A 12,660-nucleotide genomic window follows, 5' to 3' on the forward strand; every position below is an offset into this window, starting at 1 on the left:
CACAAGTCTGAATTGGGCTCTACCTAGTAATAAGTAGAAAACTGTAGTTGAATGGAAAGAGTGGATCACTTACGATCACTTAGGTATTAAACAATCCTATCCTGGAGGTGTTGAGAACTTAGCACAGACCAAAGCCTTTGCTGATCAAATTCAAATTTCATAAAAATTATTTCACTTAAGTTAGGGACTAAAAGGATTTGGGTTCACTAATTTTTCAGAAGTGGCCCTATAAGGGCCTGGAGAGATGGCATAACCGTTAGAACTGGCTGCTCTTCCAGCGGTCCTGGGGTCAGATTCCCAACTCCCAAATGGCAGCCCACAACTATCTTTAAAACTAGTTCTCGAACATCCTATGCCCTCTGGTGGCCTCCGTAGGCACCAGACATGTAAATGATGCACAGACATTCATGTAGGTAAAACCCTTATACACACAAAAAACTTTTAAAAAAAGAAATTGGACCTACAAAACACATGCGCTTCATACTTCAAACAAAAGGTTTTGAATTGGCCGATTAAAAGCGTGATCTTGTGGTGCATCGAAGCATCCTCTCCCTTTCTGCTTAAACAGACTTGTGACAAAGATTCGAATTGTGGCTTTTTAAAAGCAAAGCAATCTGGGATAATAAGACTTTATGAGGGCCTCGGACTTGGTGAAACCAGCCGAGAGACGGCCAGTGTGCAGGTCCAAGGTCAGAGGCTGCCGAGGATCCAGCAGGGCCTGGAACTAATGAGGTGCCTCCCCGAGGCCGGGGACAGGTCGGGATATCGGTTCTGTTCATCCTCGGGTGGTTAGAAGTGGGCGAGCACAGACCAACGAACACAGACAGCGTCTCGGCGGTGCAGCCTCAAGCGCCGCAGCTCTCTCCGCATCCTCCTAGCTCTCGCGTTACCCACCTCACCCTTCCGGCTCCCGGTCCCTCCTCCACGGCGTCTCTGTCGTCATTTCCTGTGGGTCTGCATCGCCGAAGAGAAGATGGCGGCGCTGGGGGAACCGGTCCGGCTGGAGAGGGGTGAGTGCGGCGGGTCTTGCGGCCGCTGTGGGTGGAGCGGGTGGGGAACTGACGGAGGGCTCCGCCGGCCGGAGCGAAGGCGAGGTGGCCAGGACTCTGACACCCGGAGCGCTTCCCGGGCCTTCGTGCTGGGCGCTGCTTGTGGGAGGAGCTGGCCGCGTTTGGAAAGCTCGCCAGCCCCTCAGTTCACTGACGGCCGGTGCAGCTCGCTTCTCAGGACCTGCCCACGGCTGCAGGCACCGGCACTCCCCGAGTGAGCAGTGCAGAAGCGGCTTTCAGCTTCCTAAATCCCACAGAACAAGTGCCACCACGCCGTTCGCCACTGTCTATCTTCATTGCGGCTGTGCGCGGACAGATGAGTGTGCCCGCCTGCCCTCGTTCAAACACTTGGCGCACACGGGCACATTCCCGCATACTGAACCCCCCTCGCCCCCATTTAAACACGGACTCCTTCATTACTTTGACCACAACCTCCTGGGCTTTTGAGGTGGTATGTCTTAGCTTTTGCACTCCTTCCAGTCATCGAGAGGATGCCTAAAAAACAATCCAACAGATTTGTTCTTGCGAAGGAGATTACGTAACGAGGTGTAGTAGTAGTAGTTGGTTGTAAATCACTTTTCAGGGCGATGCTGTTCCTCACTTACAAGCCCTGCAGTTGCAAACTTGGTTGGTTGCTTGCTTCTTAGAGCGAACAGTCAAGAAAAATAAAACCCATTGTGGAAATAGTCTGCAAGTAGTCAGCCAGTTGCAGATTTCCAACATTGTCCTCTGCCCTGCCCAGATCGTTAGATCTCAAACAACTGGAAAAAGCTTTTTACGATTGGGAGTCATAATAGCCAGGAGGTACCTGTTAAACATCTTGAGTACTTTTGGCACACAAAACGTGGAATGGATTTGACTACTTTGCATATATTAGTATTCGCAGTTATAGTATCTATTAATATTGTCCAAGAAGGAAATAATTTAAAGGTTGGTGCGCTTGAAAGACCCACTCTCCTCGGACTTGTTTCTCTCTAGCCTATCAGGGCTTCAATTACAGAGTCATCTTATGACAGAGGGTAGCTTGGGAAAAACTAACGTAGGCTTACAGCTGTGACAGTTTCTTCTTAAGCATAATGCCAGTGTGCCTGGGAGACAGGAACAAATCAGCTGGTGTTAACCAGAATAATTGGAGGTTTCTAACTGGTTGGTGTTCTTTGTACTTTTAAATGAAGCACCAAATGTGGACGCTCAGCCTCTGGCATTTGCTTTTTGCTGTTACAGAGCTTTCAGTTATACAGTAGAAAGCGCAGAGTATCAGTGGGGATGAAGTATTAGTTGGTTGTCAGTTAACAGGATCATCAAGACAAATGACATCAAGTCTGATTCTGGTTGATAATTCTGACAGATCTAACGTATAGTCTCAACAGTTCATAATAATATGCCAGCACACGTGATCAAGTACCTGTTTGTCTTCTAACTCATCAAAATGTGGTTCACACAAACCTAGCGTGCATTATTTGGTACAGTTTAGATTGAATAGTTTTTAGTTTGTTTCCAAGTATTAATTATTAATTAGCTGGACTCTCTTCCCTCTACTCTCCCCTCCCTACATTGGGTACTGAGTTGAGGGCATTGTACATGTTGGATGAGCACTCTACCACTGAGCTACATTGCTAGGCCTATTTATAGGATGTTAGTGTGGATAGTTGTTACTTTGTAAATCACCAACTGGGGAAACAACATTTGTTTCTGGAGCTGGGAAATCAGAAAAAAAAGGTGGTCTGTTTGATTAAACAGTTTAAACTTTTATCTATAACTGAATCAACCTTTGCTTCTCACTAAGTTTATTTGGACTTTTTCGTTTGCAAATGCAAAGAAAAGTCCTAAATAAGTCTATGAAGTAAGTATCTGCTCATTTAGTATATCATTAAATCAAAAACCTCCACTTAAGTCAAAAGTATTCAATGATTAGAATATATAGAATAGTAGATACTCTAGTCTTTGAAAGTAATTAAACACAGTTAAAATTTTCTGAAATTTTGGTTGATCACTAATAGTAATACATTGAGGCTTGGGTTCAGAAAAACCTTAGGGGGGAATCAGATCAGACGTCATGATTAATAGAGTTCTTTGTTCATAAAATATATTTGTACATTTCTCAATCACACTATAAGTCTGTCTGTGCATAATTCTTCTTTTCTTCCTAAGTTGTGTGTGTTTAGAGGCCACACACTACCTGTGTCTGGTAGAGGCCAGACAAGGGTGTAAGATACCTCGAACTAGAGTTGTAGGTAATTGTGAGATGCCCAAGTGGTGCTGGGAATCAGAAAGTGCTCGAAACTGCTGAACCATCTCTCTAGCCCCTAGTCCCTCAATTCTTAAAATTGGTCCATACCAATGTGGCATATGTGTGCGTGTGAGGCCCTTTAGTTCTCTTCCTCTCTCCACATGAGGCTATGAGGGCTGTTTTACAGTGAAAGACTGCAACACAGCCTGGGAAACTTATCCAAGGTCACACACAAGCATTAAGACCAGGTTGATAAAGCTATTTTTTTCTCTTTGTTTTGTAAACCATGTCTGGACATGTCCAAACAAAAACAGTGTTATTAATCCTCACAGCTAGTTGCATTTCCATGTGTCTTTGAACTGTATATGTATCATGTTTTGCTTCCAGAAGTAACGGTGATATCACTAGAACGTGCTCTCTTGTACTGGTTGACTGCTTTGGTTACCTTTGAGATGATTAAGTAAATTTTTATTGACTAAATAATGCGTGATAATACTGTTAGCTTTCCTGATTAAAGACTTTTCTTTTCTTTATATATTGTCTTTGGGGGAATTGGGCTTTTTTTATTTTTTTATTTTTTTTGGTTTAGTTTGGTTGTTTGCTTTGTTTTGGAGGCAGTATTGAATCCCAAGCTGGCATTTAACAGGTGGTGATCATCCTGCCTCAGTCACTGGAGTGAAGATTATTCATATTGGGTACCACACCTGGCTAGCCTTTGGATTAATCTTATCTGCTACAAAGTTCTAAAGGAATGAGGAGAGTCCTTAGCAACAATTATCACTTGTGTTTTGTTTCCCTGTAGATATCTGCAGAGCAATTGAACTGTTGGAAAAACTACAGAGGAGTGGAGAGGTGCCACCACAGAAACTTCAGGCTTTGCAAAGAGTCCTTCAGAGTGAGTTCTGCAATGCTGTGAGGGAGGTAAGTTAACATGATTTCTATTTCCTAACATTTTGAGTTAATTAGCTACAGAAATACAGTGAAATCTGGATTCAGAAATACAGTACAAAATAAACTAGAGCTGGGCATGGTGGCTCATTCCTATAATCCCAACACTTGGAAGGGTGAATCAGGCAGAATTCTTATGAGGTACAGGCCAACCTGACCTACAAAGTGAGTTATAGACCATCCTGCCTGGAAAAAAAAAAAAAAAAAAAAAGATAAGAAGAGATGTGAGGCAGAGAAGAAAACATTAGAACGGGCCTCGGCTCTCATGCTTTTGAATTTTTAGCTGTGTGTATGACTCACTGGTAGAACTGAGTGATTTTGTTCATGTCTTACATGTATAAAATCCTGGGTTCAGGCCTGATGTTAGTGGTACACACCTTTAACCCTGGCACTCAGGAGGCAGAAGTGGGTGAATCTCTGTGAGTTCTAGGCCAGCCTGGTCTACAGAGCGAGTTCCAGGACAACCTCCAAAGCAATACAGAGAAACCCTGTCTCAAAAAATGGGGGGGAAAAAGCCTGTGTTCAGCTCCTAGTACCACCACCAAAAGAGAAAGAAGAATTTCCTTTGAAATTCCTACTAGAAAAAGCATTTATATCTTACAAAGATGCCTTTGGGAAACTGTAACATATTTGTTAACTCCTCAGAGAACTTGAACATAGATATATCCCAGAACTTAGATTTGAAAGAAAACTTTGGTTTTACAGGTATATGAGCATGTTTATGAAACTGTGGACATCAGCAGCAGCCCTGAAGTGAGAGCTAATGCAACTGCAAAGGTAAAGGTGATCGTTGCTCAGAAGTGGAGCTGGGGAGATAGTTAGTCGGTAAAGTGCATGTTATGCAAGCACTAGGACCTGAGTGCAGATCCCCAACGCCCAAGTAAATGCTCAGCTTAACAGTGTCTATAACCGTAGTGCTGGAGTAAAGAAGTGGATATCCTGGGGGCTCACTACCCAGTGAGTCAGCACACATGCGCTCACACAGAGACACTCGGGTTGTCTATACATACATGTTTATATGTGTGTGTATATACATATGTATGTGTACTGTATACATACAGTACAGAAGTCAAAAGTTGAACATGCAGTTACTAGATACATAGTAAGTTGTAAAAACCAGCTTATATTCAAACTATACTATACTTCTCAGGTACTAAGAAATAGGAATGTTTTATTGGCTTTGTAAGATATTTTGTGATATTGTTTAGATGATACATTGAAAATACAACAGTATGTATAACATGCCTTATTCTATTCAGTACATTATATAGATTTATGATTATAACATTAATTTCATAATCAATGAGGGTGACTTTCTTGTTGCCGAGGAAGCATCAAGGTTAGACTGCTTTCCTTGCACCACACAACAATAAGTGAATGGTAATCCTAGGGCCCCTAGCCCTGTACATATTGGATAGTGTTGGTCCTAGGCCACCTCCTCTGGACTTGTAGATGGCATATTTGTATGTGTCTGGTTGGGGGGCGGGGGTTGTACCAGTGTTGTTTTCCTCAAATAACTCAGACATTGAGCTAGATGTAGATCATGTGTGCTTAGAATACGTTAATTTACACTGCGAGTTGTTAGTAGCAGGTTATTATTTTTATTTTATGTACATTGGTAAAATGTCTGCATGTACTTCTGTTTGAGGGTGTCAGATCTTGGATTTAGACAGTTGTGAGCTGCAATTTAAGTGCTGGGAATTGAACCCAGGTCCTTTGGAAGAGCAGTCAGTGCTCTTTAGCCACTGAGCCATTTCTCTAACCCCTATGCAAGCTATTTTTTATTACTAGTTACTGGTTCACAAAGGGAATCGCCAGAGTCTTAAGTACAGGTACTCAAGTGTGTAGGTTTCCTTTGTCAAAGTCACTAAATCCATAGAAACTTGGGGTCTGGGGAGGTGTGTAGGTATAATTCAGTTTATAGAGTATTTGCCTAGCATGCATAAGGCTTTGAGTTCCATCCATCCTTAGCACCACATAAAACCAGAAACCAGGTATGGTGGCATATGCCTCTGATACCATCATTTGGGAGGTAGTTGCAGGAGGAGCAGAAATTTGAGGTTATTCTTGGCTCTGTGACATGTTTGGGCCAGCCTGGGCTAAATGAGGCTCTGTCTCAGAAAAGAAAATATTTTTTGTTGCAAGTTTTGTCAACATACTTGTAATCCCTGAACTTCAGGCTGAGGCATGAGGATGAAGAGTTTGAAGCTAGCCAGTTCTATAAAACTAAATGCTTCACCTCCAGACAGCCAACCCCAAAAAGAAATTGCTTCTCTCTGACTTTTGTAACCCTCAGCATTTTCAGAGCTTGTGAGCGAGCCTTAGTTCTGATGTAAAACGGGGTCTTTTTAGTGCTTCAGAGGTAGTAGTTGGTATTCAGTAAGACTCAACATCTTTCCCCTTCCTCCTCATTTTTGTTTTTCCATTCAGTCTCCATAGTGAAAATGGTGCCTTTAAAAAGGGAAAAGAAACAGAATGTAAACTTGTATTAGAATATAATTAGACATAGTTGTATCTCTTCTATTTCATTTTCTTTTTACTTGTAACTAGATTCTTTAACTAAAGCAACAAAAAAACATTCATATGAGTTGTATGTATCCTTCCTTGTCTGAATATTGAGGTATTTCTTGAGGTTTTTGCTATTTAGTATTTGGCACAGTATAGCAACCATGACTTCATGTAAGGACATATAGGTAGGTTGTGTCTTGCCCGGGGACCCCTGAAACTCAGGGCTGTTGGCATCCTCAGGGAGGGCTTCCCCTCTTAATATCTACACATCTGCCTTCTTGACCAGCCCTGTGCACATGTAACACATATTTCTGAAGTTTACTTCCTACACAACCTCTTGAGTATTTATCATTGTCATTTATGTCCTCCAAACATGTTTGACTTACAGTGAAGTTGTGAGAGCTCACAAATAAAAAGCTTTGTGGTTCACAAGTGCCTTTGGCAAGCTGGACATCACATGCTTATCATATGTGAGTCCCTAGGTTCAAACTCCGGCCGCTCAAAAATAAGTTGTGTTCTTAGATGTGTGCATTTCTCTTCCAGGCTACTGTTGCTGCGTTTGCTGCCAGTGAAGGGCACTCCCATCCCCGAGTTGTTGAGTTACCCAAAACAGAAGAGGGCCTTGGATTCAATATCATGGGAGGCAAAGAACAAAACTCACCAATCTATATCTCTCGGATAATTCCAGGTGGAATTGCTGACAGACATGGGGGTCTCAAACGAGGAGATCAGCTACTTTCTGTTAATGGAGTGGTAAAGATAAATCTGTTTACATTTGTTATGTGCAGTTATGTGTTGCAGCCACTTGGGGGTGCACCGGAGCAATCGAATCAGAGTTAAGGGGGAAAACTTCTGAGACTGAGTAAAAATCCCTTGAGAGAAACCCAGGTGGTACTGTACAGTGTTGTGTGGTTGTTTTGATTTGCTGGTGGTAGTGGAGGTTGTTGTTGGGCTGAACACTAAACTCAGAATGCCAGGCAACCACCTGACCACTCAGTTAAAATCCCTTGAGAGAAACCCAGGTGGTACTGTACAGTGTTGTGTGTTGTTTTGATTTGCTGGTGATAGTGGAGGGTGTTGTTGGGCTGAACACTAAACTCAGAATGCCAGGCAACCACCTGACCACTGAGTTGCATCCCCAGCCCAGTGCTTTAAGTGTGACTGTAGAGCAACTCCCAGACTCTGGACTGACAGCTGGGGAACCTGCACAGGACTGAAGTAGGCCTTCTGAATGTGGGTGACAGTTATGTGGCATGATGTGTTTCGGGAGGAGCCCTGGCAATGGCACCAGGACCTATCCCAGGTGCATGAACTGGCTTTTTGGAATTCATCCTTATGGTGGGATACTTTGCTCAGCTATGATACAGGGGGAGGGGTGTGGTCCTTCTTCAACTTGGTCTGCCAGACTTTGTTGACTCCCCAAGGAAGGCCTTAGCCCTGTGAGGAGTTGATGGGGGGCAGGCAGGGGAACTGGAGTTAGTATTTAAAATGAAAAACTAACAAACAAAACAAGTGTGGCTGTAGAGCACTCCAGTGTAAGTCAGCAGTGCTTCCGAGGAGCTAAAACTGTGTATGTTAGAACTAAATCTGCATTGTACTGGTGTACAATGGCAGTTACTTGATCTACTGCTAACCTAAGGTGTGTATATTCCTAGAGTATACACAAATGTATATCATAGGATTTCACACTGATTAAAATGATGAAGTAAGATTATTATCTTTATAGTGCTGAAATGATGTAGCATTTTAAATTTTTACTTGTGTTTTAAACATTTTTACAGATTGGATTATTGTAAACTTGTTTACGTGTTCATTGTTGGATTGCTTGTTAATTGTTTCTTTGTGTGTGTGCGTTTTTTCAGAGTGTTGAAGGAGAGCATCATGAGAAAGCTGTTGAGCTGCTGAAAGCAGCCCAAGGGAAGGTTAAATTAGTTGTACGGTATACGCCAAAAGTCTTGGAAGAAATGGAATCACGCTTTGAGAAAATGAGATCAGCAAAACGCAGACAACAGACCTAATCATTTAAAAACTTTATGTTCCTCTTTGCTTTTAGCTAGAAAGTTTTACTTGTGACCTACTGATGGCCTTGATGCCAGTGATTGTAAACCACCAGAAACTTCCGTGAAATCTTCTTGCCATTTTATAAATGCCTATTTTAGCATCACTTATGGTTGTAGAGAAGCATACACTTTTTTTCTGACGAGAAAAAGTAAAAGGTGATGAGGGCAGTTCTGTCCTGCTGTTTTTACAGGCCTTTTTCAAATGCAGATTTTGTCACAAAGTTGTTATAGATTTTTAAAAATGCTTTTTTAATATTAAAATGTACTTTTACATTCTTAATCTTTTTTTAAAAAGAGCTTTTCTTCATTTGGCAACTTATTTACAAATAACAGTTCTCCAATATTTCCTTTTGCTTACTCCAATTTCTTTGTGAAATTTCTTTTCGATTTTCCAAAATAGTAAAACTAGCAGTCTTGCCTTCAGCGGTTTATCACATTGAATGTTGGCATTGCTGCTGCATTTTGTACTTAGAACATATGTAAACTATCTGTAATCAGTGGTAAATCATAGCTATCGTGGAACCTTCTTATTTGTATTTAAACAGTGTATAATGTATTCATTTATACTGATTTGTAAAAGTAAGTTTTTAAACACTGAAGAAATCATTGCTAAATATGTATTCTTTCATAATATTTAAGCAGTGAAGTGAGATGATGTAATTTGATTATTAACATTACTAATTAAATCCCTTATTTATATTTAACAGTATGTCATAAATTATAAACGCAAACAAGCTCAGATTTCAACTTTTCGAATTTTTTATGCTATTCATTTATATTGAAATATATTTCTCATATTTCAGTTCTTCCACGCCTAGAGATGAGTCAGTTTGTGCTGAGGAAAATGAAAATAAGAAAAAGTAATAACTTCAAATGTGGAGCCGGAAGAGCCCATCATAATTACTATTCAGCTTCAGTTCCAGTTCGAGACAGGAAGAGGAGGCAGGGTTTGTTTAAGATAGAGAAACAGGCAGCTTCTTAAGTCTCACAAAATGCTTCTTTATGATTCAGATAGCAATGGGTGTTTGAACAATGCTTTTTACCGTTTGTCCACTGGATGTCACCATTTTACTAAAAGGCAGCTATCGATGTGTGATTATGACTAAGTCTTCTAAAAGCTGAAATCAAAGTTGATTCATTTTCAGTCACAGATTATAAGACCATTTATAAAGAGTTGAAGTGATGATAAAAAACTAATGGGTTGAAATGCAGGAATTTATCATAATCATGACTTTATTACCTTTATTTTTTAAAAAATGGGCATTTTGTAACATTCCTTCAGGAAGAATGGAAGTGTGTACGTGTTTTTGCATGTTTGTGAGCACTGTCAGTCTTACAAGATATCTGCAGCTTTCAGTGATTTTCAGAGTAACAGTCGATCGGCATTGTTATTTATCTTTTAGGAATTGAACACTGGATTGTGCATGGTTGAATGTCTTTAGTCCACTACAAAATGTGCTTGATATTGATAGCATCATGTTGAATTGTATATTTTCAAAATTAGCTGATGTGTTTTTAAAATGTTGAGACCAAAGTAGTATAGAAGAGTATGACATATTTTAATTGTAAGATTACTAGAGGTATTTGTTGTAAAAGTATATATTAAAGTTGGTGCATATAGAAGAGTAATATTATTGTTGTGCTCCTATGCCTGCATCACAGGGTAAGTACACCCTGAGGAAACCTTGTGTCAACCTATCTACTGTGGCTACAGTTGCTCCTGAGGGCGCACACCAGCGTTCCCTTACAACTACAGCTTCCTGGTTCATGTTTCAGCGATTGCAGAATTTCAGCCAACTTACATTTTTTTTTTCTTTTTTTAGGTTGTTGAGTAAGCTATTCTGCAGTAATTCACAATCTGTTCTTTGTGTGGGCTGCTACCTATTTATAATTCGTAAAATAAAAGTAACTTAAAGGAGCCAAATACATAGCTTTGCTTGGTACTATTGAGCATGAGTAGCAATAGCTTGCTTTCATTGATATGATTCTCGTATCTCAGAATTTTAAATATTGACCATAGGAAAACTCAGTGGCAAGTGTACAGTAGTCTTCTTGTGTAATAAGGAAGTGAAGGAACTTTAGTAAATGGATGGTTTGTGAATGAAACTAGGCACACAGTAAATATATAATAAGTATTTGTTTCATTTGCAACTTACAAAAACAAATGTCCCTGTGTCCCAGCTTTCCTTTTCTTAAATATTTCAAAATAAGTTGACTTGGTGATTCTCAACCTTAGCTGCATGTTTGAATGCCCTGCAGAGCTTAGAACTTACTGATACTCAGGTCCCTCCCAATAACAGCCAAGTCAAAATCATTTCTTTATTGGTTAACAGTTTTAAATAACATGTTTTGACCAAGTGTACCCCCTGTTGCCTTTAGAAGCTCACTCTGTATAGTTCTGATGAACACCCAGGTTTGAGGAGCACTGGTTCATGGAATTTCCAACTGTACTGGATCTGGAAGCTACTTAATGATTGATTATATTTCTTAGTACCTCCTTATAGACTTAAAGGTATTTGGCTTTCTATCTTTTTATGGGGTGTGGGGAACAGGGTCTCTACATAGCCCTGCCTGGGTGTCCTGGAATTTACTATGTAAGCCAGGCTGGCCTTTTTTTCTTTTTAAAAAAATAAAACCTACTAATAATTCAGTTGTGAAATTCAGTGTTTTCTCTTTCTGCCCCCTTTACCTTTAAAAATTTTTTTAAGTTATTTGAAAGATCATGTTTAAAATTTTCAGATGTGAAACATAATGATTCTGTGCTGTCTGCATATGGCTCCTTCACCCATTCATTACTGTACCCCTACATTGTTGTAGCCTTGGGTTTTTGTTTGTTTGTTTGTTTTTGAAAAGGTAACTATATACATTTTATTTTAATGTATTTAAAAAAACGAGAACATATATATTTGAGTAAACAGCATGCTGACACGGACCAAGTCTTAAAGACTTAATGTGTTCACAGAACTAGCCCAGGCAAAGAATAAATACTAGATAGTGTTTTGGGAAGAGAGTGATCATCTGGGTAGGAAAGAAAGAGCCTTGTGGATGTGACTGCAGGAACACTTCTTTTTACATGTGCAGAGTTGCTGACGTGCATGACAAAAATGGCCCAACCCACCCAAATAGCCTCTCCATTTGGTTGTCAACTACAGGGAATAGATGTTCCAGTTTTTAAGATCATCTGCTTGTAAAATTTTAAGGTATTTTGCTCAAGTACTTTGTTTACAATTAAAAATGAATAGAATTTACTAGAAGATAAGGTTGTGACTTACCTGGAAAGCATTGCCAGCATGACTTGGTGTAGATGTAAAAAATACATGTGATTATAATGTGGAATGCATTGACATGTAAGGACTAGTGGTTGTACCTCCTGAATAAATGTCTGTCTATACAGTTTCTAACTTATGGTTCATTTCTCTTCTGGCAACAATCTCATTTTGTAGTTTTTAATTTTCCAAAATGCCTGAGTAATATTTCTTCAGAGGTTGTTGAAGTAATAATAGTTACATAATGAGGGAGCATCACTTGATTATTAATTTTCAGGAAGTTTTAAACTAATTTGTAACTGGACATGGTTTTTAAAAATATTGGCAAAGATTTGATACACGTGTACTCTTTTTAGTTTGAGAAAATAATTTGGAATGTGAAACAGTTTTTTTCAATAGCTGAATCATTTAGCAATTAAATCGTGATTCTAGGACTTGTTTAAAGTATATTTGTATGAGTCATGCTTGTCCTTTGCATTTGACGAAACTGATTAAACTACAAACAGATGTATTTCTGAACACTGTGTATAAAATAACCTTTACATAGAGTAAAAGCAAAATCTGTGGTGGCTCCTGAAATAAAACTTCAGATTTCGGTA

At 39.8% G+C, this 12,660-nt stretch overlaps 1 protein-coding gene across 1 annotated transcript; it reads left to right on the forward strand.

Annotated features, from left to right (window-relative positions):
* Positions 1–880: 880 nt before the first annotated feature.
* Positions 881–12,660, forward strand: Lin7c (lin-7 homolog C, crumbs cell polarity complex component). Its single transcript, XM_005064809.4, has 5 exons — positions 881–1,010; positions 4,082–4,200; positions 4,933–5,004; positions 7,279–7,488; positions 8,598–12,660. Exons 1-5 carry the CDS (start codon positions 974–976, stop codon positions 8,751–8,753), a joined length of 594 nt encoding a protein of 197 aa, XP_005064866.1. The 5' UTR covers positions 881–973; the 3' UTR covers positions 8,754–12,660.

Source organism: Mesocricetus auratus, unplaced genomic scaffold (assembly GCF_017639785.1).
Source record: "Mesocricetus auratus isolate SY011 unplaced genomic scaffold, BCM_Maur_2.0 Super-Scaffold_100004, whole genome shotgun sequence".
NCBI classification, from domain to species: Eukaryota; Metazoa; Chordata; class Mammalia; order Rodentia; family Cricetidae; genus Mesocricetus; species Mesocricetus auratus.

Bases quoted from the DNA above. Each gene is read 5' to 3' on its own strand.
- Lin7c (XM_005064809.4), top strand. From the start codon at position 974: ATGGCGGCGCTGGGGGAACCGGTCCGGCTGGAGAGGG. The intron at 1,011-4,081 runs GTGAGTGCGGCG...GTTTCCCTGTAG, and splicing joins ACCGGTCCGGCTGGAGAGGG to ATATCTGCAGAGCAATTGAA. The intron at 5,005-7,278 runs GTAAAGGTGATC...TTTCTCTTCCAG, and splicing joins GAGCTAATGCAACTGCAAAG to GCTACTGTTGCTGCGTTTGC.